The sequence below is a fragment of the Coregonus clupeaformis genome, chromosome 30, assembly GCF_020615455.1.
Source record: "Coregonus clupeaformis isolate EN_2021a chromosome 30, ASM2061545v1, whole genome shotgun sequence".
In the NCBI taxonomy this organism is placed as follows: domain Eukaryota; kingdom Metazoa; phylum Chordata; class Actinopteri; order Salmoniformes; family Salmonidae; genus Coregonus; species Coregonus clupeaformis.
The window spans coordinates 14482220-14508023 of NC_059221.1; the positions used below are offsets into that span (position 1 = coordinate 14482220).

Consider the following 25804-nt stretch of genomic DNA (forward strand, 5'->3'; position numbering starts at 1 on the left):
CTTTCTTGACAAACACAGCTTTTCAAAATGTTTCTTTGGTTTGATGTTTTTGAACTTTTTTTTTTGTATTATTAAAAGGAATCCTTTTATAAAAAATATATATTTTGTCCATGTGCCTTTTATTACCAAGAGTGTGTATGCTCATGTAATGTATACCTTTCCAAACATAAGAGATGCACATACACAATACTTGTGGAATTTATTTCTAAAAAGATTTTGTTCTAGATACAAAACAGATAATAAAAAGGTACAAAATGTATATTAAATACATTATCCAAGAAACGGTATACTCATCAGTATGTACACATGTCGAAAATAGCCAGAAAAAAATGCACCAGACAGTTTTTTGCTTTGCTTATTTAAACAAAATAGACTTTAAATTTCAGGCCACAATTTAGTCTTGGAATAACGGGTCTCTTGGTCAAGGAAGCATCACTGAAGCTTATCTGTTTTGGGGTCCAATTAACCAATGAAGATACTCGTGTCAGCTCAAGTACCACACAATAGCAATGTATGGCAACACACCACCTCCATATCTAGGCCTACCCATTTACAAATTATACTCTGAAGTTTGTTGCATATATTTTCTATTTAGCTAACAACAACTATCAAATGTGGGTGTCCAGATATAAATCAAAGAATGTCACCGCATCTCGAGCTCTGTTCTCACATTTAACCAGTTTATTTAACCAGGTATGGGTGTTGGCCACAAACTATAAAAATAAGGTGTTAACAGTCATCACATCAGAACACCAAGCTTTCATTGAACTATACCTTTGAGTAGTTTACAAAAATATCGACAGTGACCAAATACAAGGAGTTGCATTGGATGGCCCAACTTCACTAGACAGGCGTTCTGACTGGAACATTTCAGAGTATGATTTGTAAATGAGAACAACCCCAATTGAAAGAGAGACCCTTGCTTGCTAATACACAGGATGTTGTGGTTGCAATAAATGAATCCTCCTGCAATGGAACAGCCACAGCGTCATGGGCACCATCATCATTTCACACACTTCCACGCCCTTGACCAAACAGTAGCTACCTGTTCAGAAATCTCTTCCCGATTTCATCACAACAGTTTCCGATTCAATATCTCCCAGACCATCCGTCTCCTGAAGTAGGGCATGTGTTTCTGTCAATTGGAAGGAAGGGAAATACTGAGTTAGTTACTCATAGGCTCAATCCCAATGCCTCCCACCCCACTCCCTTAGCCCTACCCCTCCGTTTTGAGCGATCCCCATCGAGTCGTAGTGGTATCCCAAGTCAACTTTGAGCGAGGCGTAGTGCCTTTTCAGCCCTCTAGTCGTCCCTCCAAACGAAGCGAATCGAGATGCAGACTTTCTATCGAGTGTTTCACAAAACTCCCATGATGCTCTGCCACCCAACCCAAACATCCCGGAAATCGGTCTTCTCACAAAAACAGTTTGCCCTACAAATGAATATGACCCCTCTATGGAAAGAGAAGACTCTCACGAACACAATGGTGTTCTCCGATGGTGTTCTCCCCACACGGGACTCGTATAAGGTAACCCATACAAATTAAATGGAAGTATGGAGGTAGTTTTGTGCCAACAAATACACACATATTTCCGGAGCTTTCTTATATCTCCTAGCTAAACGATCCATGGTATGACCATCTTAAGACAATTCCATATGTTAGCTTAGTAGAACCCTCCCAATCAGCTTAGACTTTAGAGGTTATTAATGAACTTGTAGAGGTAGAAATCACAATCACAAATGGATGAGCTGGGCTTTGCACACCTCAAACAGTATTAAACACTGGCCTCCAATACTGGCCTCTCTCCAACAGACACAGGGGCAGCTGGGCGGTTGAAGTACTTACTTGTGTGAATGTGATTGGCTTGTCTTTGGTGATGTACTCTGCATATTTGCATGTGAACATTCCACAGTCACTTCCATTCATCTGCTGAGGAATCTCCTGTTGGGAGAAATAGATTGAGATACATTTTTCAAAAGATGGCAACGTCAATCAGTGAAGTGTCAATGCATGTTGAGTTGACAGATCTCGGTTAGATATCATAGTGTAACACGTACGTTGCGTTTCTTGCTCTGCAGAGTCCATTCCGACGTATCCAGGTTCTTGCCCTTCTTGTCCTTGCTTTCCTGCTGCAGGTATTGCAGTAATATCCGGCAGGCTTCGTCATTTTTTCCTCCCATTGAATCAAAGTATGTGACACTCTTCTTACGGAGATCCACCACCTGAAAGGAAAAAGAAGAAAGAAAATAGTCAATATAAACATCACACTACAGATTCTGTCTAGTGTGATTACCACTATAGAGCCCATCTGAACCATGCTGTGCAGGCTTGAATATTTTATTTTCACATTGTCCTTTCCAGCATGGTTCCAGCAACCATCGTCTGTGGTTTCAACAGGCTTCCCGTTGCGACGACCACGAAGATCCATCTGCTAGCCCCGGCCCGCTAGCACACGCAAACAACAGCCGTGCTTTAGCACCAATTCTAACTGCTCTCGGACTCACATATTGCTGTTCACTGGACCTTATGATCACTCAGCTGCACAGCTGATGCCTGCCGGACTGTTCCTTTACACGGTACCCTGTCCTGTTTATCTGTTTAGCCTCAGCCCAAACTTTCATCGTCATTACCAGTTGTGGTCTTAGTTCTCTCTAATAACACCTGTGATTGCTTTATGCCTCTCTCCCATGTCAATATGCCTTGCCTATTGCTGTTCCAGTTAGTTCTTATTATACAATTTCAATATAGAACCCCAAGTCATTCTCAAACTGCCTCAAATAGCTCCTTTGTTCCACCCCCCATACACGCGGAGACCGGCTCAATCGGTGCCTCCAGTGATGCTCTCTCTTTCATTGTTACCCAACGCTTAGGTTTACCTCCACTGTACTCATATCCTTCCATATCCTTGTCTGTACATAATGCCCTGAATCTATTCTACAATGCCTGGAAATCTGCCCCCTTTATTCTCTGTACCCAACACACTAGAAGACCAGTTCTTAAAGCCTTTAGCCGTATCCTTATTCTAGTCCTCCTTTGTTCCTCTGGTGATGTAGAGGCTAACCCAGGCCCTGCAGCCCCCAGTATCACTCCTACTCCCCAGGAGTTATCATTTGTTGACTTCTGTAACCGTAAAAGTCTTGGTTTTCTGCACGTTAACATCAGAAGCCTCCTTCCTTTGAGTGATTCACTGCGTTAGCACACTCTGCCAACCCTGATGTTCTAGCAGTGTCTGAATCCTGGCTTAGAAAGGCCACCAAAAATTCAGAAAGGTCCATCCCCAACTACAACATTTTCCGTCTAGATAGAACTGCCAAAGGGGGTGGAGTTGCAATCTACTGTAGAGATAGCCTGCAGAGCTCTATCATACTATCCAGGTCTGTGCCCAAACAGTTTAAGCTCCTACTTCTAAAAATCCACCTTTCCAGAAATAAGTCTCTCACTGTTGCCGCTTGCTACAGACCCCCCTCATCCCCCAGCTGTGCCCTGGACACCATATGTGAATTGATTGCCCCCCCATCTATCCTCAGAGTTCGTACTGCTTGGTGACCTAAACTGGGATATGCTTAACACCCCGGCCATCCTACTAGATGCCCTCAATCTCACACAAATTATCAAGGAACCTACCAGGTACAACCCTAAATCTGTAAACATGGGCACCCTCATAGATATCATCCTGACTAACTTACCCTCTAAATACACCTCCGTTGTCTTCAACCACTGCCTTATTGCCTGCGTCCGTAACGGGTTCGCGGTCAAACGACCACCCCTCATCACTGTCAAACGCTCCCTAAAACTTGCCTGGTTGTTGTTTAAAAGTGCTTTCCTCTCAATCTTAAATAAGCATGCCCCGTTCAAAAAATGCAGAACTAAGAACAGATATAGCCCCTGGTTCTCCTCAGACTTGACTGCCCTTGACCAGCACAAAAACATCCTGTGGCATACTGCATTAGCATCGAATAGCCCCCGCGATATGCAACTTTTCAGGGAAGTTAGGAACCAATATACACAAGCAGTTAGGAAAGCAAAGGCTAGCTTTTTCAAACAGAAATTTGCATCCTGTAGCACTAACTCCAAAAAGTTTTGGGACACTAAAGTCCATGGAGAATAAGAGCACCTCCTCCCAGCTGCCCACTGCACTGAGGCTAGGAAACACTATCACCACCGATAAATCTACAATAATTGAGAATTTTGATTATTTTGATACGGCTGGCCATGCTTTCCATCTGGCTACCACTACCCTGGTCACCAGCTCTGCACCCTCCACTGCAACTTGCCCATGCCCACCCCGCTTCTCCTGCACACAAATTCAGACAGCTGATGTTCTGAAAGAGCTGCAAAATCTGGACCCCTACAAATCATCTGGGCTAGACAATCTGGACCCTTTCTTTCTAAAAATAGCCGCCGAAATTGTCACAACCCCTATTACTAGCCTGTTCAACCTCTTTCGTAATGTCTGAGATCCCTAGAGATTGGAAAGCTGCCACGGTCATCCCCCTCTTCAAAGGGGGTGACACTCTAGATCCAAACTGTTACAGACCAATATCCATCCTGCCCTGCCTTTCGAAAGCCAAGTTAACAAACAGATCACTGACCATTTCGAATCCCACCGTACCTTCTCCGCTATGCAATCTGGTTTCCGAGCTGGGTGCATCTCAGCCACAAGGTCCTAAACGATATTATAACCGCGATCGATAATAGACAGTACTGTGCAGCCGTCTTCATCGACCTGGCCAAGGCTTTCGACTCTGTCAACCACCGCATTCTTATTGGCAGACTAAATAGCCTTGGTTTCTCAAATAACTGCCTCGCCTGGTTCACCAACTACTTCTCAGATAGAGTTCAATATGTCAAATCGGAGGGCCTGTTGTCTGGACCTATGGCAGTCTCTTTGGGGGTGCCACAGGGTTCAATTCTTGGGTCGACTCTTTTCTCTGTGTATATCAATGATGTCGCTCTTGCTGCTGGTGACTCTCAGATCCACCTCTACGCAGACAACACCATTTTGTATACATCTGGCCCTTCATTGGACACTGTTAAACCTCCAAACGAGCTTCAATGCCATACAACACTCCTTCCGTAGCCTCCAACTGCTCTTAAACGCTAGTAAAACTAAATGCGTGCTCTTCAATCAAATGCTGCTGGCACCCGCCCACCCGACTAGAATCACTACTCTCGACGGGTCTGACCTAGAGTATGTGGACAACTACAAATATCTAGGTGTCTGGTTAAGACTGTAAACTCTCCTTCCAGAATCACATTAAGCATCTCCAATCCAAAGTGAAATCTAGAATCTGCTTCCTATTTCGTAACAAAGCCTCCTTCACTCATGCTGCAAAACATGCCCTTGTAAAACTGACTATCCTACCGATCCTTGACTTCGGCGATGTCATTTACAAAATAGCCTCCAACACTCTACTCAGCAAATTGGATGTAATCTATCACAGTGCCATCCGTTTTGTCACCAAAGCCCCATATACTACCCACCACTGTGACCTGTACGCTCTTGTTGGCTGGTCCTCACTACATATTCGTCACCAAACCCACTGGCTCCAGGCCAAATAAATCACTGCTAGGCAAATCTCCGCCTTATCTTAGCTCATTGGTCACCATAGCAACACCCACCCGTAGTATGCGCTCCAGCAGGTATATCTCACTGGTCATCCCCAAAGCCAACACCTCCTTTGGCCGCCATTCCTTCCAGTTCTCTGCTGTCAATGAATGGATGAACTGCAAAAATCTCTGAAGCTGGAGACTCATCTCCCTCACTAACTTCAAGCATCAGTTGTCAGAGCAGCTTACCGATCACTGCACCTGTACACAGCCCATCTGTAATTAGCCCACCCAACTACCTCATCCCCATATTGTTATTTAATTTGCTCATTTGCACCCCAGTATCTCTATTTGCACATCTATCATTCCAGTGTTAATACTAATTGTAATTATTTTGCACTATGGCCTATTTATTGCCTTACCTCCATAACTTGCTACATTTGCACATATATTTTCTGTGGTATTTTTTACTTTATGTTTTGTTTTACCCCATATGTAACTCTGTGTTGTTGTTTTTAATCGCACTGCTTTGCTTTACCTTGGCCAGGTCGCAGTTGTAAATGAGAAATTGTTCTCAACTGGCTTATCTGGTTAAATAAAGGTGAAATTAAAATTAAAAAACTTTAAAAAACTATGGTGGATGCGTAACCAGGCCAGCCCACTGCACCCCCAGGTAGACAGGCAGCAGCAGTAAAGTACAATATATTGTATGTTAACTCACAGAGAGGCACCAGTGCACCCCCAGGTGGACGGGCACCAGTATGACATCCACTGAGAAGATGTCCATCTTTTTGGTCCAGCGGCGTACGGCAGAGTAGCCTGCACTGCGTAGCTTGGGGAAGAAGAAGGTGTTGAAGGTATGGACCGTCGGCAGGCCGGGATCCTTACCACGCTCCACCAGCAGGTTCATGTAGAAGTTGATCACCTGGAGAGGAAGGAGACAGCGGGTGAAGCAAAGAAAACAGCATAGATCCACTGATAAACCACTTCTGTATTAGTTATTCTCTTTCCTGTATAGGCTCAGACACAGAGAGAGAAGAAATGACTAGCAGTCTCCAAAAATAGTGGCATAAGATGACGACATAAACAGAAGCAGTGTGATGTGCTCTCACCTCGTCGTTGAGCCAGTTGAGGTGGCTGAGTGTCTGGAGGTCTTTGCGTGTGATGGTGAGTCTGAAGCCTTCACTCAGCACCTCGTCCTGGCTGCCTCCCCTCAGCGCCTGGCCCACCTCCCCCTCCATTTCCTGGACAGACACACACAAACATGGCGGCTCAGCTAAAGGCTGCATGCTATGTACCATCCTGATGCACACAGTGAGAAAATCCATTTCATTTATTCAAAACGTCTCAATGAACTCAATCAAATTATTACAATGCATTTGATTGGTAATGCGCTGGCTCACATTCGCAGTGATAAAATAAGCACAATACACATAACCAAAAGACTGTGAATGGTACCTCAGTGAGCTCAGGGAACTCTGGTTTCTCCTCAGTGGGTTTGTGGTCCTCTATGAGGGGGGCCAGAGGAACCTCCTTCTCCAGGGGGACTCTAACATGCAGCTCCACGGACCTGTTGCCCAGCTGGCTGTCATCTGACAGACGCTGGACCAGACCACAGGACAGGAGGGTTAGAGCACCATATCATTTTCTATTGAGTACAGGGTTAGTAGGACCACTATAGAGTTGAACGTTTATTTCAGTGGTCCTCACCATTTAAAAGAGCATCTCATTTCATATAGTTAATAAACTACAGCTTGAATAAAGCATAGAGGGAAAACGTTAACTTTTCCATTGACCGCGTCTGTGGTAAATGTGGGACTTGGTATAGACATGAGGGCTGACATCACACCAATGAGGACAGAGAAGGGGATTCTAACTACCTGTCTCAGCAGCTGAGCAGCTAGGGCCTCCTGTTCCTCTATCTGCCTCCGTCTCTCCCGGGCACGAGAGTCATACATGCTTGTCCTGGAAAACACAGACACACACATCGACTTGAGGAAAGGACTTCTATAATGAGCTAGAGGTGGATTTAAATTGTATTTAGTATGCACAGGCACATGACGAGAAAAATGTACCAATCATGAATGTTACAAATTAGGGGACTTACAATTCCTTGATCCAGAGTTCAGCTTGGAAGCATGGCACACTGGAGAGAGACACAGAGCGAGACAGAGAAACCAGGTTAGATGGGGAATACAAAGTACATAACACCCACAATTTAACAAAAACAAACTATTCAAAACACTTACCTTGAACTGCATGGCTTTTTGCCCTTCTGCTCTTTCACAATGATTACGGAGTCCCCATCATGTGCTGCAGAACAAGACATGGTCAAAATTAGCACACAAGAGACAAACACGTAGACTTTTATGGAAACAACACATAAAACTATTTTTGCACTACAGCTCTATCATGCCCTGTCTCTGTATACTGCTGATGGTGGTGGTGATAAATCCATTTCCCTCCTTGTGGTCAATAAACGACTAGATCAACTCTGATGAAGTGGAAATGTGCTAAGAAGTTTCACCTGATGATTGTGTGTCCTGAGAAGAGGTGTCATGTAGGGTAGCTGGAGAGGGGGCAGACTGTAGTGTCCCTGGTCCCCTGGGGCTGAGGTCTGAGTCAGGGCCCCAGGTGTGGTTCCCTGCCCCACTGGAGGAGCCCTCCCCTGGGCTGGGGACGTTGCTGCAGCCCTGGCTGGACTCTGGACGGGGGCTTGGGGGTTCACTGGGGCCCTCTGAGGCATCTCCAGCCCCTGAAGGGGATGAACACTGGAGCAGACGCCTGCTGAGTGAGTGAATGAGTGAGAGAGAGACAGGTCAGAACAAAGGAAAAAGGGGAGGGGGCTATTAGAAAGGAGCACCAGTACACCAAATGGCCAAGATGTAGGACTATGAAACCCAGGGAGAAGTACAAAAAGGTAGATTTCCTGATGAAATTGTGTGTGGTTGCATCAACGTGCGAGTACAGGTCATTGAGCACGACTGAATTGTCAGTCATCCTCAATGACTTGAGGAGAGTGAGAGGACTGTAGCATTAGCTTTGTGGTTGTTATACTCACAAGTCTCTGTGTGAGCGCGGAAAGCCATGGGAGCTGCCGTTGTGGAACGACAAGGACTGTCCACCTGAGACCATGGCCAGCAGCTGTCTGTACACCACCTTCTCCTCCTCACAGACAGACTAGAGCAACACAGAGAGGACCCAACCTTCTATATTATAAATAAGGATTGGATGTGGAGCAGATGCAACAAAACAAAAATTGTGGCGTTTGACATTCTCCAGGTATATTCTGGACTACATGTATCTATCAAGGTATATATCAACTTACAATGCAGAAGAATAGTCATATGACTATTCTTCTGCATTGTTAGTCGATATATCTATCCATCTATTTGAAAACAGCCCAATAGCAAAAGTTCAGCAAACGGTGCAGCAAGTGGGAGCCATAAAAATGCTGGTAGGTGGTATCTGACCTCTTGTGCGGTGCAGTGAGCCCTGGCTCTAAGGAGGCGGTTGGAAGGGCTGCCGTGTGAAGGACTCTGCACTACGCGGATGGGGAAGGTCTTCTCATACATGCTGGTGAAGGAGCTACATCCTGCTGAGGTAAACTGGCTACAGACAGAGAGAATGAAATTATTACAGCAAACATGTTATTCATATTATTGTGAATGGGGCACTATCAGGCACGGAAAATAATGCACTTTCAAGCACTCTTTGAAATTCAAGCAAGGTTTTCAATGCTTGATTAATAGCAGAATTACTTTTTTCCTCAGTGAGAAAGGTAGGCCTATATCTATTGACAATATGAGCATACCTTGTTGATGCAGGTGTTCTGAGGTGGCTCCTGCCCAGGCGGGTAGAGGGACATGGCTTAGGGGTACTGCTGGAGGAATGAGGCAGACTGACAGAGTGCCCATTAGTTTTGGGCGCATCACGATGTGTGAGAGCCATGCACACTTGGCGTCTGCAAACCTTCGATCCTATCATCGTCTTCTCAATTCTAGAGGACTCTGCAGTGAACAAAGGAGGAAGAAGAGTGTAGATCAAACAACTGTTCCATTTCCATAGCAACATTAGTGACATTTCGAGCCAGCAGCAGGAATGGTTTCATAGACATTCTTAGAATAGAGTCTTGCCTGATTTAGAGGTTTTCCATTCCAGAGTTGTCGAGGGAGCAACAAACAACCCGTCCAGGGGATCAGAGCACCTCACCTCAAGGACCTGAAAACAATACCATAAAAACAAATTACATTATTGTTCAATATGAATATAACAGAGTGCTGGCCTGTAATAAACTGGAGTAATGAATATGTATAAATCTACTACTAGATCTGGGCCCATATTCAAAAACTGTCTCAAAAGTGCTGATCTACGATCAAGTCCCCCTTCTTATTCATTATGATTTAAAACTCAAAAACGTATCCAAGATCAGCACTAATACACAGAAACACTTTGTGAATTAAGGGCCCTGAAACATCATATAGAGATCCAATACCTCAGTCTCTTCCCAGAAAGTTGAGGGATGAGGTGCAGAAGTTGAGGGTTCTGGTTGGGACTCTCTTGCTGGCTCTTCATGAGAGTGTTCTTCCGGAGGGGGGTCTGGGGAAGCGGGCAGTATGTTCCTCAAGGTAGGAGTCACACTATTCCGTACCCAGGAAGCCACGTTGGAGCTATGGCTCTTCACCCCTTCAGCCGCAGTCTTCACTGTGTCAATGAGGACCTCTGTTGTCATATCCACAAACACACCATATCAGGTCAGATAGGGAGCCATGGACTGTTTATCAAACACTGTATACACTGTTGTGCCGGGAACATGTTAGACACCACAAGATACACTACATGACCAAAAGTATGTGGACACCTGCTCGTCGAACATCTCATTCCAGAATCATGGGCATTAATATGGAGTTGGTCCCCCCTTTGCTGCTATAACAGCCTCCACTCTTATGGGAATTGTTTCCACGAGATGTCGGAACATTGCTGCGGGGACTTGCTTCCATTCAGCCACAAGAGCATTAGTGAGATCGGGCACTGATGTTGGGTGAGTAGGCCTGGCTAACAGTCGGAGTTCCAATTCATCCCAAAGGTGTTCGATGGGGTTCAGGTCAGGGCTCTACAGGCCTGTCAAGTTCTTCCACACCAATCTCGACAAACCATTTCTGTATGGACCTCACATCGTCTAGAATGTCATTGTATGCTATAGCATTAAGATTTCCCTTCACTGGAACTAAGGGGCCTAGAACCATGAAAAACAGCCCCAGACCATTATTCCTCCTCCATACTTTACAGTTGGCACTATGCATTGGGGCAGATAGCGTTCTCCTGGCATCCACCAAACCCAGATTTGTCAGTCGGACTGCCAGATGGTGAAGCGTGATTCATCACTCCAGAGAACGTGTTTCCACTGCTCCAGAGTCCAATGGCAGTGAACTTTACACCACTCCAGCTGACGCTTGGCATTGCGCATGGTGATCTTAGGCTTGTGTGCGGCTGCTCCGCCATGGAAACCCATTTCATGAAGCTCCCGAGGAACAGTTCTTGTGCAGATGTTGCTTCCAGAGGCAGTTTGGAACTCTGTAGTTTGTGTTGCAACCGAGGACTGACAATTTTTACGCGCTTCAGCACTCGGCAGTCCCATTCTGTGAGCTTGTGTGGCCTACCACTTCGCGGCGGAGCCGGTTGCTGCTCCTAGACGTTTCCACTTCACAATAACAGCACTTACAGTTGACCGGGGCAGCTCTACCAGGGCAGAAATTTGACGAACTGACTTGTTGGAAAGGTGGCATCCTATGATGGTGCCACATTGAAAGTCACTGAGCTCTTCTACTGCCAAGGTTTGTCTATGGAGATTGCATGGCTGAGTGCTCGATTTGATACACCTGTCAGCAACAGGTGTGGCTGAAATAGCCTAATCCACTAATTTGAAGGGGTGTCCACATACTTTTGTATATATAGTGTATATGCACAGCCAAGATTGCAGTTAGTTTACCCATCCGAAATTTCTTCACTGCTAGCGCCTGGTCATTTTGGTCGCCATCCTCCAAACTATGAAAAAAGGGGGGAAACAATATCCAACATGAATATGTGCCAGAGAATCAGTGACAATGTGGGCAGTCTTATATTTGTTTTTTGGCCGTGATAATTCTGGTAGAGCAAGCAAGCTAGCTACATTCACTTTAGTCAGTGACCTGTTCCACTCATAGGGGTTATATTCGGTCATGGGGGGGGACTTGCGGAGTACGCACTTTGGTTGCTCAACCCCACTCCCAAATGTGTCATACAGTGTGCCATACCTCTAACGCTAGCTAGCTAGTAACTAACTGGCTGGTCTAAATCTCACCACCATCTCAAATAGACAAGTCCGCAAGTTTAGCTACAACTCACAAATAGTTGACAATTAGCTAATGTTAGCTAGGTCATCAAACAAACTGGGCATCCAGTGCCGCCACACCAGCTAGTAAACTAAGCTAAATTGGCTAGCTAACGTTAGCTTATTAGATGACTACCGTTAGTTAGCTAGCCAAATTAGAATACTACACAACAAATAGATTACATATAGCTAGCCAACATTAGCATAACCTTAACTTACCAGCCAATGGGTCTTTTTCTCCTTATCTGTCCCCCTTGTTGTACTCTGTGTGTGTCATTATCTTGTTGGTCGGGAGCTGGTACTCCATTGCGGAGATTAGCGAAGCCCGTTCCAATTAATTCGTAAAATTTATTGAACATGTTTAGAGAAGTTTAAAACCTCCCGCCCGCGAAAATGTGTATCGCTATGGTTGCTTCCAACCCGCCTGCCAGCGTAGCCAAAAGCACATAAAGCCACCCAACGTCATTCGGCCGGGGGAAGTAAATCGTAGCTAGTTAGCTAAACAACACTGCTAACCAGCTAGCTATCAAATTACCTTTCCCCTTCCCTTGAAATTAGCTAGCTTGTGGTTAGCTAAACTAGCTAGCTAACAATCCTGGTTATGTGGCTGTAGCGACTAGGATTTTAATCACTACTACCACATTCGACAATGCCATTTATCTTTCTTAAATAGCCAAGAAGTCCAAAGTAACTCAATGTAGTACTTTAAATAAAAAATAACTCGCTAAACGATAACCTCTAACCTCTCCCGCTTCTTCCTCATTCAAAACCACAACATGGTCGTCACTAGTTACCACAGCCACTAAAGCATAAACCTTGCCTATTTCTAAAATGTATCTTCTTAACATGTGATTTTAAACCTAACCCTACCCTTAACCACACTGCCAACCATATGCCTAACACTAACCTTAAATGAGGACTAAAAAGCAACAAAAAAAATCATCAATTTTTACGATATAGCCACGTTTGACTTTGTGGATGTGGTAACTAGTGGAAACCCCACAACATGGCCGACCTTGACGTTCTACCATGAAACGTTTTCATTGGATGAGCAAATCGAACGGGATAAAATAATTATGAAACGTGATTGGCTGTTTGGAGTGCTTTTTTATGGCGCTTCTTTGATGATGTTCATGCTAGTTCAACGCGTCTCAAGAGAGTAACAGCCGGAACCAGAGTGTTTACTCCGCCCACAATCTGTCCACCAAAATAAGACCACGAAGTGAGGAATTTTTGTATGGAGGTTAATGAGTGTCGAATTCTGAAACATTTCCATTGTTAGAGCGGTCCCTCGACTATCTTGTCAATATAATAGAAATCTTTGCTCGTATCTATTCTAGTTTAGTGTCTGAGATACAAAAAAAACGAGAAGATCGGTGAGTACATTTATTTATTTTATTTACAGCAAGAATTGTAAATGGAAATTAATTTCCTAACACACTATGGAATAACACTCAATGTACTTAACCAACAGAAGCATTTTTTACACCAGCAAATTAATTACAATTTGTTCAGATAAGACTATTCCAAGGCCACATATTTCATACACAAATTAACCATTCAGTGTTTTATTAAGAAAATATATGTTTGCTTTTTTTCAGGCCAAATACCCAATGTAGTATTTTTGTTGTTGTTGCCATGTACACATCAGGCAAGTTTGCAAGCATGTTTAACGTTAACTCTTTCTTGTCACAATAATCAAAACTTTTGCTTTTACAAAAAAATAACAACTCTTTCAGTGTCTATAAAAACATTATACCATCAATTTACAGTGCCCTCCGTAATTATTGGGACAGCGATTTTTTTTATTTGTTGCTCTGTACTCCAGCACTTTGGTTTGAAATGATACAATGAAGATGAGGTTAAAGTGCAGACTGTCAGCTATAATTTGAGTGTATTTTTATCCATATCGGGTGAACCGTTTAGAAATTACAGCACTTTTTGTACATAGTCCCCCCATTTTCCCATTTTAGGGGTCCAAAAGTATTGGGACAAATTCACTTATGTGTATTTAAGTAGAAAAAAAAGTGTAGTATTTGGTCCCATATTCCTAGCACGCAACGATTACATGAAGCTTGTGACTACAAACTTGTTGGATGCATTTGCTGTTTGTTTTGGTTGTGTTTCAGATTATTTTGTGCCCAATAGAAGTTAATGGTAAATAATGTATTGTGTAACTTTCTCACTCATCATTATTCACAATTCATTCAGGACTATCCGTAATCATAGTAGCATCCACATTAATGTAGAAGTGTTTAGAAACATTATTTTCTTATTTACAATAAAAGTGATTCTAAAATCACACAATACATTATTTACCATTCATTTCTATTGGGCACAAAATAATCTGAAAGACAACCAAAACAAACAGCAAATGCATCCAACAAGTTTGTAGAGTCACAAGCTTGATTTAATCATTGCATGCTAGGAATGTGGGACCAAATACTAAACTGTTGACTACTTTAGTATACATAAGTAAATTTGTCCCAATACCTTTGTATAATTTCAAATCGAAAGCGCTGGAGTACAGAGCCAAAACAACAACAATGTGTCACTCTCCCAATAATTACATAGGGCGCTGAATAACTACTGGACCAAATACATTAATTTTCCACATCCTCACATTGTAAAAGGTTTCCAGATTGGCCCCCAAAACATGCTTAGCAAAGCATGTGTATCAAGTCATTGGTTTAACCCAGTCCCAGAGCCATATATTTAGATTCTAAATAAATCCCACTGGGCACACTGGTTGAATCAACGTTGTTTCCACTTCATTTCAACAAAATTATGTTGAACCAACGTGGAATAGAAATTGAATTGACATCTGTGCCCAGTGGGATGACTCTGGTTTAGCTATCTGTAAATAAATGAAAACTTAAGAGTTAAATAGCAGCCAACCTTGCTGGAAAATTGTAACACGGAGGGGTGTGTTAACACAACACAATAATACAGAACAGAATGTTACAAAGAAAGACAAGGTTAGTGAGTAAACCCCTACTGACATCATTGGACTATGGCTCATCATATTGACAGGATTGCATTATATCTCCAGTTTTAGTGCAACTTGATTAACTTGCTTTTATAGTGAAAAGCAGCCAAGGAAAGCCAAGCAATTAGTCTACATTCAAATTAAATCAGAATTGGATTGAATTGCCTTCATGCTCCGGATCTTATGTTAGTTTGAGATTTCAACCAGTAGGCTAAGAGTTGACAGACTGGAAGACAGGCATTAGAGAAACAACAAACGACAGGTGCCATTGATTTATATGTGTCTTAATATGTGTTTTCATTTGTTTTGTTTGTCATTGATATGTGTCTTGTCCTTTTTAATTTATTGATGATGCTGAGTGATAAAAACAATTTCAATAAAGTAATACTTTACTCTCTCTCTCTACTCTAAAGCTGAGGGTCATCACAATGTGTTATACACTGATGTAACTGGATGTAGCCTAGTGCACTACTGATGAACTAAGAACAAAGATGAAAACTACATGATGTCTACGTTGCTACACTGAAAGATATTCAGATATTCATGCATTTAGGGCAGATACTTTGAGTTCCTCTTCATAAGAGGTGATAATCTCCTGTAGAGCAGTGTCATAAATGACTGTTGTTGTTAAAAGACAGGAGAACGCAAGACATCACATCTGCATAAGACAGAAACACCTACAGTTAAAGCTTTTAGACTGAGACTCAGTATTTAGCATGTGTTTTTCACACCTATCTACCGTTAGCAATGGAATTCTATAGATCGCCGACCCTATGGGTGAAAAGTACTGTACATTCTGGAGATTGACAGCTAAGCAGACAATACAGTAGTATAGGTCCATATCATGCTAGAGGGGGAAGGAGGATCACACTAAGCTGAGACTGTGGGAAGAGGTGGTGGATCAAGAATCAAGGATCTATAGGTTGTGTACAGTACATCATGATGGTGAGATCAGAGCCTTTATTCACACAGTGTCTCCGAGTAGTGCTGACCTAGGATCATATCCCCCCTGTATGTATAATACTATTCACCATGATCTAAATGGCAAAGCTGATCCTAGATCAGCACTACTACTCTGAGACTATGAATACGGGACCTGTTTAGATGGAAAAGCTGTGATGCTGGCCTGGAGGTGGATTCAGTTTGTCCTCTCTGTTCCAAACAGTGAGAGGAAGAAGGAGAAGATGTAGATGATATCTAGGTAGATGTTGAGAGTGGCAAAGACGTATTCCTCTGGACTTATTGTGTAGCGCTTGTTCCCCATCAGTAGCTGGGTGTCAAACGCCAAAAACTGAAACAGAGAAGAAAAGAGTTGAAGTATTATAGTAGTTGTACATCTCTCTTTGTCGTTGATGGACTGTTAAGTAAAACAGACTATATAGGTTTTACACTTACCATGGTAAACAGTAACGCTCCCAAGGCACCATAGACACCATGCACCCAGGGCACCTGAGCACAAAAAAGCTGCTATTATATCTCTAGAAAATGATATCATATCCAACACATTCAATTAGATCTGACCCAGCTGTAGGCTTGATCTTTTTTCCACTAATTGGTCTTCAGACAAATCAGATCAGCTCTGAAAAAGGTCTGATGTGAAAAGATCTGATCTGTTTGGTCAAAAGAATAATGAGGCCGCGACCGGGAGACCCATGGGGCGGCGCACAATTGGCCCAGCGTCGTCCAGGGTATGGGAGGGAATGGCCGGCAGGGATGTAGCTCAGTTGGTAGAGCATGGCGTTTGCAACGCCAGGGTTGTGGGTTCGAATCCCACGGGGGGCCAGTATGAAGAAATTAAAAAAGAATAATGTATGCACTCACTAACTGTAAGTCGCTCTGGATAAGAGCGTCTGCTAAATGACTAAAATGTAAATGTAAATGTAAAAAAGAACAGAATTGGCTGCCTGTCTAAACACAGCCTTAGAGAGCTCTGTCTAATTCCTTGTGTTAGTCTCCACCTGCATTTACTTATTCACCTCATTAATTATATCGTTTCTGATTAGGGTAGTTTTACTTCCTACTATGTATAGCACTTTGATTTGCAGGCTTTCATGTATGACAATGTGCTCTACAAATAAAAGTGTATTATTATTATTATTATTATTACTTACATATCCGTAGGGCAAGGCGATGGCCAGGACCAGTCCAGACACCATCATGACCATGCAGAAGGTAAACAATACACCTTGGCATGATGTCACATCAAACTGAATAGGAAAAACGGGAAGATAGGACAGAAAAAAGGAGGTAACTTGGCCATGAGAAAAGGGAACAACCTATAACAAATGGTGAATTACAGAAGCACAGAGATCCTATTAAATTATAGAATGTCCTTTTTCGCAGGCAGACTGACCTTAGTTTGGAAGCTGACGAGAGTGACGGTAAGACAGACCATAGCAGTAATACCCAAACACATCACCACTGACTTGGTGTTGTAATAACTATTAAAGGGGGGAAGAAATGATAAAGAAATTATTTGCCAAGTATTTATTTACTAAGAAATGACATACTCAAATTGTTTTTTTATACAGGAATAACATATTAATGACTTATGTTGGTGAATACACAGTAACTAAGCAAGCCTAAAATGTACAACAGTGTTAGTAAGCCCATGTATACCTTTAGCATATCTGATCGACACTGACACAGGTTAATGCAGGGCTGCCCAAGCCTCTTCCTGGAGATTTACCATCCCATACACGAATTTAGCACACCTGATTCTACGTATTAGCTGTTCACCAAGAACTTAGCTGAATTTTAATGTAACACATTAGCAGTTTACCTGGCTGCAAAAACCATCATGCTAGCCATACTGAAAGTCTGAAGAAGCAGGCATGCAAAACATAGTGGACAACAGAGACAAACAAACTGTAGACACAGCTATGGGAGACAGTACCTGGATAGCATCCCTGTCATATAGGAGAGAGAGAGGGTCTGCAACAGGAGAGATTACAAAGTAAAGAAACATTAGAAAGAGGGGTTACACTCAAAGGAAAAGTCTGTGATTCTGAATTATGTGTAGTATTTTAAAGTCTAGCCCCCTCCATTGTCTTTAGACAATGTGTATACATTTTCTAAAGATATGGATTGTTTCAAACACTATATGATACTTACAAAGATGGCGAGCAGGATCAGATTCCATGGAAACTGTCTCCTATAGGAAATAGTAATCAAACATAATAAGTACTGTACTTAAGTACTGTTGTTAGATTCTGCTAAAATTATACATTCTCTATTATCATATTAACTGAAGTTGTGTTAACCACACACATTAACATTGTAAACTCACCTTGGTCCAGGACAGCAGACGAGTGTAATATATGTGACAAAGAACACAGCACTGTGTAAATAAATAACACATATATTTTAGTACTTTCAGAATTAAATCAACATAGTAATGATCTATGCAAGATCAAAGCTGTGACTTACTAAGAAGCCCAGTACCATCCAGGGTTGGACTGAATGTAGTTCTTCACTGGTTCACTGATGAAGGAACCAAAAAGGATTGTAAATATGCAATGTTTGCCCATTTTCCTCAAAGTACTTGTTACAGTGACTTCGGAAAGTATTCAGACCCCTTGACTTTTCCCACATTTAGTTACGTTACAGCCTTATTCTAAAATGAAATAAAAACAATCTACACAATACCCCATAATGACAAAGCGAAAACAGGTTTTTAGACATTTTTGCAAATGTATTAAAAATAAAAAACAGAAATACCTTATTTACATAAGTATTCAGACCCTTTGCTCTGAGACTTGAAATTGAGCTCAAGTGCGTCCTGTTTCCATTGATCATCCTTGAGATGTTTCTACAACTTGATTGGAGTCCATCTGTGGTTAATTCAATTGATTTGACATGATTTGGTAAGGCACACACCTGTCTATATAAGGTCCCACAGTTGACAGTGCATGTCAGAGCGAAAACCAAGCCATGTGGTCGAAGGAATTGTCCGTAGAGCTCCGAGACAGGATTGTGTTGAGGCACAGATCTGGGGAAGGGTACCAAAACATTTCTGCAGCATTGAAGGTCCCCAAGAACACAGTGGCCTCCATTATTCTTAAATGGAAGAAGTTTGGAACCACCAAGACTCTTCCTAGAGCTGGCCACACAGCCAAACTGAGGTGGGTGGCCGGCTGGGGAGAAGGGCCTTGGTCAGGGAGGTGACCAACAACCCGATGGTCACTCTGACAGAGCTCTAGAGTTCCTCTGTGGAGATGGGAGAACCTTCCAGAAGGACAATCATCTCTGCAGCATTCCACCAATCAAGCCTTTATGGTAGAGTGGCCAGACGGAAGCCACTCCTCAGTAAAAGGCACATGACAGCCCGCTTGGAGTTTGCCAAAAGGCACCTAAAGATTCTCAGACCATGAGAAACAAGATTCACTGGTCTGATGAATCTATGATTGAACTCTTTGGCCTGAATGCCAAGCGTCATGTCTGGAGGAAACCTGGCACCATTCCTACTGTGAAGCAGGGTGGTGGCAGCATCATGCTTTGGGGATGTTTTTCAGCAGCAGGGACTGGGAGGCTAGTCAGGATCGAGGCAAAGATGAACGGAGCAAAGTACAGAGAGATCCTTGATGAAACCCTGCTCAGGACCTCAGACTGGGGCGAAGGTTCACGTTCCAACAGGACAATGACCCTAAGCACACAGCCAAGACAACGCAGGAGTGGCTTCGGGACAAGTCTCTGAATGTCCTTGAGTGGCCCAGCCAGAGCCCGGACTTGAACCCGATCGAACATCTCTGGAGAGACCTGAAAATAGCTGTGCATCAATGCTTCCCATCCAACCTGACAGAGCTTGAGAGGATCTGCAGAGAAGAATGGGAGAATCTCCCCAAATACAGGTGTGCCAAGCTGGTAGCGTCATACCCAAGAAGACTCGAGGCTGTAATCGCTGCCAAAGGTGCTTCAGCAAAGTACTGAGTAAAGGGTCTAAATACTTATGTAAATGTCATATTTCCTTTTTTCTTTAAATATAAATTAGCAACATTTTCAAAAAAACTGTTTTTGCTTTGTCACAATGGGGTACTGATTAAAAACAATTTAATCAATTTTAGAATAATGCTGTAATGTAACAAAATGTGGAAAAAAGTCAAGTGGTCTGAATACTTTCTGAAGGCACTTTCCTGCCTGTTATGGTAAATGTTCTAGCTCTGCTGCTTCCTATTTAGTACCTGTGACAGGTTCATGGCTGGTGCACAGTGATTTAACATTACTGTATCAAAGTGTAGGATTTCCTGTGATTTTCATGACCATCTATTGCCTGACCAGATAAAACTATTGAAGGATGGAGAGTAGCATCCATATTTGGAGGTATTAGAAAACTTACCAGAATGTGAAGAGAGCCACAATGGAAAGAGTGACAAGAAGTTGAATCATCAAGATGGCGTAAACCTAAACAGTGGTAACGAAAAAAAAGACAACTGAAAGGAGGTAATGAAAAATACAGTTTAAGAATAGCATACAGTATCTGTATGGCCTTAACATACGGTAGTAATAATGTAGTAATAGGCTTGTATAGGTAGTGCTATGTAATAGGGTAATAATATAGTAATAGGGTTGTAATAAGGTAGTAATAGCTATAGTCATAGCCTACCTTGCGGATAAAGATCCGTCTGATGTTTTTATCACTCCAGCTGAATTCTGTGAGCATCTCCCCATCACCAGGATAGGCCCCGCTGTAACAGGGGCTGCCACTGACGCCTGCTGACAAGTTCAACACAAACACACACACACACAGTAAATGGTCAGTTATTTTTCACACTTATGTTTATAAAGAGAGCGGAGTGAAGTTTCTGCCACACTGACATACCTTTCTCACTTGCGCCAGTGGCCTCCTCATAAGTGGGAGGGGCCGGTGGCCCTCCTGCTTCTCCACTTGAAGTGCCATACTGCTTCTCTCCTGCTTCAGCAGCCTTGTTTGCGACTGAAAGCTGTGGGTACATAACATAAGATCACCAATCAGGACTAAATAGCTGTCTGGAAATAAAATACATTTTAATAACCAACAGAGGATGATTAGAAAGGTTCAGAACGTTTGTAAAACATCACAGTACAGTTGAAAAATATATGGCAAATAGAAATCCAATATGGATGGTGTTTAAAATGTAAATGTAAATGTTTAGAAATAGAGCTTTTGTGAAAGAGCAGAGTTAGAAAGATATGGCATATAGAAGCAAACCGGATGGACATCATGAAAATGATCGGAGAGGTTGAGGGTAGAGGAAGTTCTGGAGTAAAAACAAACAAAATAGAATTATTGTAAAATTGACTGTGTCCATAAAATGTATATAGTATGTATAAGCTGGAAGTAGAGGCCTAAGCATTGTTGTTCACTAGTTTACTCCAATTAGGGAAGGGGTGGTGGGGTTGGAAAGTAATGAAAGGAATAAAGGGAAATATATTTTTTTAAAGGATATGTATATATATATATATATATATACAGTGGGGAAAAAAAGTATTTAGTCAGCCACCAATTGTGCAAGTTCTCCCACTTAAAAAGATGAGAGAGGCCTGTAATTTTCATCATAGGTACACGTCAACTATGACAGACAAAATTAGGGGAAAAAATCCAGAAAATCACATTGTAGGATTTTTTATGATTTTATTTGCAAATTATGGTGGAAAATAAGTATTTGGTCAATAACAAAAGTTTCTCAATACTTTGTTATATGCCCTTTGTTGGCAATGACACAGGTCAAACGTTTTCTGTAAGTCTTCACAAGGTTTTCACACACTGTTGCTGGTATTTTGGCCCATTCCTTTATGCAGATCTCCTCTAGAGCAGTGATGTTTTGGGGCTGTCGCTGGGCAACACGGACTTTCAACTCCCTCCAAAGATTTTCTATGGGATTGAGATCTGGAGACTCCAGGACCTTGAAATGCTTCTTACGAAGCCACTCCTTCGTTGCCCGGGCAGTGTGTTTGGGATCATTGTCATGTTGAAAGACCCAGCCACGTTTCATCTTCAATGCCCTTGCTGATGGAAGGAGGTTTTCACTCAAAATCTCATGATACATGGCCCCATTCATTCTTTCCTTTACACGGATCAGTCGTCCTGGTCCCTTTGCAGAAAAACAGCCCCAAAGCATGATGTTTCCACCCCCATACTTCACAGTAGGTATGGTGTTCTTTGGATGCAACTCAGCATTCTTTGTCCTCCAAACACGACGAGTTGAGTTTTTACCAAAAAGTTCTATTTTGGTTTCATCTGACATTCTCCCAATCCTCTTCTGGATCATCCAAATGCACTCTAGCAAACTTCAGACGGGCCTGGACATGTACTGGCTTAAGCAGTGGGACACGTCTGGCACTGCAGGATTTGAGTCCCTGGCGGCGTAGTGTGTTACTGATGGTAGGCTTTGTTACTTTGGTCCCAGCTCTCTGCAGGTCATTCACTAGGTCCCCCCGTGTGGTTCTGGGATTTTTGCTCACCGTTCTTGTGATCATTTTGACCCCACGGGGTGAGATCTTGCGTGGAGCTCCAGATCGAGGGAGATTATCAGTGGTCTTGTATGTCTTCCATTTCCTAATAATTGCTCCCACAGTTGATTTCTTCAAACCAAGCTGCTTACCTATTGCAGATTCAGTCTTCCCAGCCTGGTGCAGGTCTACAATTTTGTTTCTGGTGTCCTTTGACAGCTCTTTGGTCTTGGCCATAGTGGAGTTTGGAGTGTGACTGTTTGAGGTTGTGGACAGGTGTCTTTTATACTGATAACAAGTTCAAACAGGTGCCATTAATACAGGTAACAAGTGGAGGACAGAGGAGCCTCTTAAAGAAGAAGTTACAGGTCTGTGAGAGCCAGAAATCTTGCTTGTTTGTAGGTGACCAAATACTTATTTTCCACCATAATTTGCAAATAAATTCATAAAAAATCCTACAATGTGATTTTCTGCATTTTTTTTCTCAGTTTGTCTGTTATAGTTGACGTGTACCTATGATGAAAATTACAGGCCTCTCTCATCTTTTTAAGTGGGAGAACTTGCACAATTGGTGGCTGACTAAATACTTTTTTCCCCCACTGTATATATATGTATATGTAAATGTAAATGTACTTGTTATATATATATATATATATATATATATATATATATGCGAGAGAAAAAACCATATGGGGGATTGGAAGTGATGCAGACAATTACATTGATGGAAGTTACAATCTATCTGCAATATTAAAGCTGATCTACCCCCTAAATAAAATAATAATAATAATAAATCAAATAAATTTTTAAAGAGGATGATAATGAGCCACTCTCTAATCAACTGAGAAACTTGAGCCGAAATTAGGCCCAACTTATAAATCCAAATTCCTTTTTTAACAACAATAACAACAATTCACATTCTAAAAGCAAATACGATGAATTCAGATTCACAATTTGGGACTAATTTGAAATCTGATCTGATTCTCTGATTGCTGACTGTAAGATGTGGACTGAGATCAGTCCTTAGACGAGCCCTCTGCTGTAGCTTAGCTCCACACTCTGGGTGTAGACGTTCCATGATCAGTGAATGAGTCATCATTACACAACACTGTCCAGATGGCTAATGAATGTACCAATGAATATGAATATCCATCTCCTCTCTCTCTCCATATTTCCTGCATAAAAATAGAATTAGTAGTCTATTGTGATTTCATTTACAGTCATTAGTACAGGTAGGCTAATTCTATTTCTTTAACTTCATCAGCTTTGAGTCAATACATAACAGCAACATTTAAGGTTTTATACAATGGGGGGAGTGGTACGTCCGTGTCTCTGGACTGAAGGATAGTGACACAGGCTAAACATGACCCTCTCTCTATCTCCATACAATCTAGTTTATAGCTGTCATTTCATTCGCTCTGACATTCCCTGATGACAATACTATTCTCTGCTGCTGAAGACGTTGCATCATTACTGAGCAACACAATGAGATTAGCTTCTCAATAGAGGCAGATGAGAGGATGGAGCGACAGATACAGCCTACGTACATGCTGCCACAATGATTACATAACATTGTGGACCACACGCACTGAAATAAAATATAAGCCAATAATCTTCCCTTTTTACTGTGGATTTACTGCAGAATGAGCATGGAATGAATGAGGATAGAATGAGATCTATAGAATGTGTCTGTAAGGCCCTTACCTTGCCCTGGGTCATAATGGCTGTGTCTGGTGTCTGCAGCAGACACTGATGCTTTATTTATCTCTCTGCTCCAGTCAAAGAAGCTCCGCTTTCCTCCTTCCTTGATATTCTATCCTCTTGTATGTAGTATCCTTGATGCCCAGCAGTTCTTGTACAGTCAAATAAAAGAACTGACACTAGGTAAGATAGAGCCTGGGAAATAGCGTCTCTCTCTGCTGCTGCTTCTTGTAGATTAAACCCCTTCTGATGCTGCAGCAGTGGCTTAATCCAACAGCCCACGCAGTTAGGATTCTCACAGACCCCCCCACCACAAAAAAGGAACATTCTAGCAACATCCAGGTGAAGCAGCAGTGCTGTGGGAAGCTTGGACTCTACCAAACCGCTTGGCAAAAAGGGGTGGACAGATGTTGTATCAGTACGTTGCTCAAGTGAGGATAGGGCCAGAGAGAACTGGAATATTTGGTCTGCAGTAAAAAAAGAGAGAGGGTGACGTAGAAGGGAATACATGATCTGAAAGTTACATGTTTGCCCTCTACATCCCTGTCAGTAGCACTTATGCAAAAAATATAAACTTTTTTTTCTCCTCTCGTTTTGACATCACATACATATTTTCTCCATTAACTAAAGAGCAAGAAAAAGCATCACTGGTATAAAATGTTCTATTTTTAGGTAATTCACTGATGCAGCATTCTACATTAATTCATGAAAGGCTACAAACATTCATGAAAATACTAGAAGCCCCTACTAAAAAAAACATTAATGTAAGACTGTAGAATAGGCCTGCATTTTATCTACATACACCGGACAGTTTATTAGGTACACCCATCTAGTACCGGGTCAGACCCCCCTTTGCCTCCAGAACAGCCTGAATTCTTCGGGGTATTCTACAAGGTGTCGGAAACCTCCACAGGGATGTTGGTCCATGCTGACGCGATGGCATCACGCAGTTGCTGCAGATTGGACGGCGGTACATTAATACTGCAAACAGCCCGTTACAGCTCATCCCAAATATGCTCTATTGGGTTGAGGTCTGGGGACTGCACTGGCCACTCAAGTAAACTGAACTCACAGTCATGTTCCAGGCAATGTCTTTCCACTCCTCAATTGCCCAGTGTTGGTGATCACGTGCCCGCTGGATCCGCTTCTTCTTGTCTTTAGCTGATAGGAGTGGAACCCGTTGTGGTAGTCTGCTGCAATAGCCCATCCGTGACAAGGATCGACGAGTTGTGCGTTTCGTGATGCCGTTCTGCACAACCGTGGCCTCAGGAAGATGTTTTGGGTTGGGGGTGCTGTCAACGTTATTATAAATGTTTTAATTTCGATTTATCAGGAGGTGCTGCAGCACCCTCAGCACCCCTACTTCCTGCACACCACTGTGCCATTATTTGATTGTTTGTGGCCCTCCTGTTAGCTTGCACGATTCTTGCCATTCTCCTTCGACCTCTCTCATCAGCAAGCTGTTTTCGCCCATTCTAAGTAAACCCTACACTGTTGTGCGTGAAAAGCCCAACAGGGCGGCAGTTTCTGAGATACTGGATCCGGCGCGCCTGGCACTGATGATCAGACTGTCTGCCTGCTTTATATAAAAGACAACCATAGCGCTCTCCCAGAAGCTTGGCTGGTGCGTAAAACCCACGAATTCAGACAAACAAATGGGTGTAATGGGTTCGCACTCAAAAAGTTGTCACATAATGCTTACTTCATTATTTTCACTGCATTAGGGATAGCGTACAGACGTTTGTAGGTACAATTTCAAAACAGC

General features: G+C 42.6%; 2 protein-coding genes across 4 annotated transcripts; both read right to left on the reverse strand.

Moving 5' to 3' along the window:
• Positions 1-180: 180 nt before the first annotated feature.
• Positions 181-12881, reverse strand: LOC121545844 (sentrin-specific protease 1). Of its 2 annotated transcripts, none has more exons than XM_041856711.2 (17): positions 12141-12881; positions 11541-11596; positions 10047-10273; positions 9688-9772; positions 9366-9561; positions 9025-9163; positions 8613-8731; positions 8079-8335; positions 7801-7864; positions 7659-7697; positions 7432-7516; positions 7010-7153; positions 6664-6795; positions 6273-6476; positions 2059-2223; positions 1847-1942; positions 181-1135 (listed from the first exon to the last, which is right to left on the reverse strand). In XM_041856711.2, the coding sequence occupies exons 1-17, from the start codon at positions 12278-12280 to the stop codon at positions 1073-1075; spliced, it is 2211 nt and encodes a 736-aa protein (XP_041712645.1). In that variant the 5' UTR covers positions 12281-12881; the 3' UTR covers positions 181-1072. The 2 variants fall into 2 exon arrangements, with proteins under 2 accessions (XP_041712645.1, XP_041712644.1); XM_041856710.2 differs by having other exon boundaries at positions 8079-8338; positions 12141-12880.
• A 1833-nt stretch (positions 12882-14714) lies between these two features.
• LOC121545842 (protein lifeguard 2-like) lies at positions 14715-24312 on the reverse strand. Of its 2 annotated transcripts, none has more exons than XM_041856709.1 (12): positions 24043-24312; positions 20729-20849; positions 20513-20619; positions 20246-20310; positions 18340-18393; positions 18200-18250; positions 18025-18064; positions 17807-17844; positions 17264-17351; positions 17022-17117; positions 16306-16359; positions 14715-16201 (listed from the first exon to the last, which is right to left on the reverse strand). In XM_041856709.1, exons 1-12 carry the CDS (start codon positions 24055-24057, stop codon positions 16049-16051), a joined length of 882 nt encoding a protein of 293 aa, XP_041712643.1. In that variant the 5' UTR covers positions 24058-24312; the 3' UTR covers positions 14715-16048. The 2 variants fall into 2 exon arrangements, with proteins under 2 accessions (XP_041712643.1, XP_041712642.1); XM_041856708.2 differs by having other exon boundaries at positions 20513-20622; positions 24043-24309.
• Positions 24313-25804: the final 1492 nt, after the last annotated feature.

What these genes read in the sequence shown, in the direction of transcription:
- LOC121545842 (XM_041856708.2), bottom strand. An exon ending in GACGGATCTTTATCCGCAAG is followed by an intron (nt 20,311 to 20,512) that starts GTAGGCTATGAC and finishes ACCACTGTTTAG; the next exon opens with GTTTACGCCATCTTGATGAT. An exon ending in TCGCCTTGCCCTACGGATAT is followed by an intron (nt 16,360 to 17,021) that starts GTAAGTAATAAT and finishes TTTTGTGCTCAG; the next exon opens with GTGCCCTGGGTGCATGGTGT.
- LOC121545844 (XM_041856710.2), bottom strand. Translation starts at nt 12,280, where the DNA reads ATGTTCAATAAATTTTACGAATTAATTGGAACGGGCTTCGCTAATCTC. An exon ending in CCGCGCTCACACAGAGACTT is followed by an intron (nt 8,339 to 8,612) that starts GTGAGTATAACA and finishes TCACTCACTCAG; the next exon opens with CAGGCGTCTGCTCCAGTGTT. An exon ending in CTGCTCAGCTGCTGAGACAG is followed by an intron (nt 7,154 to 7,431) that starts GTAGTTAGAATC and finishes GGTCTGGTCCAG; the next exon opens with CGTCTGTCAGATGACAGCCA.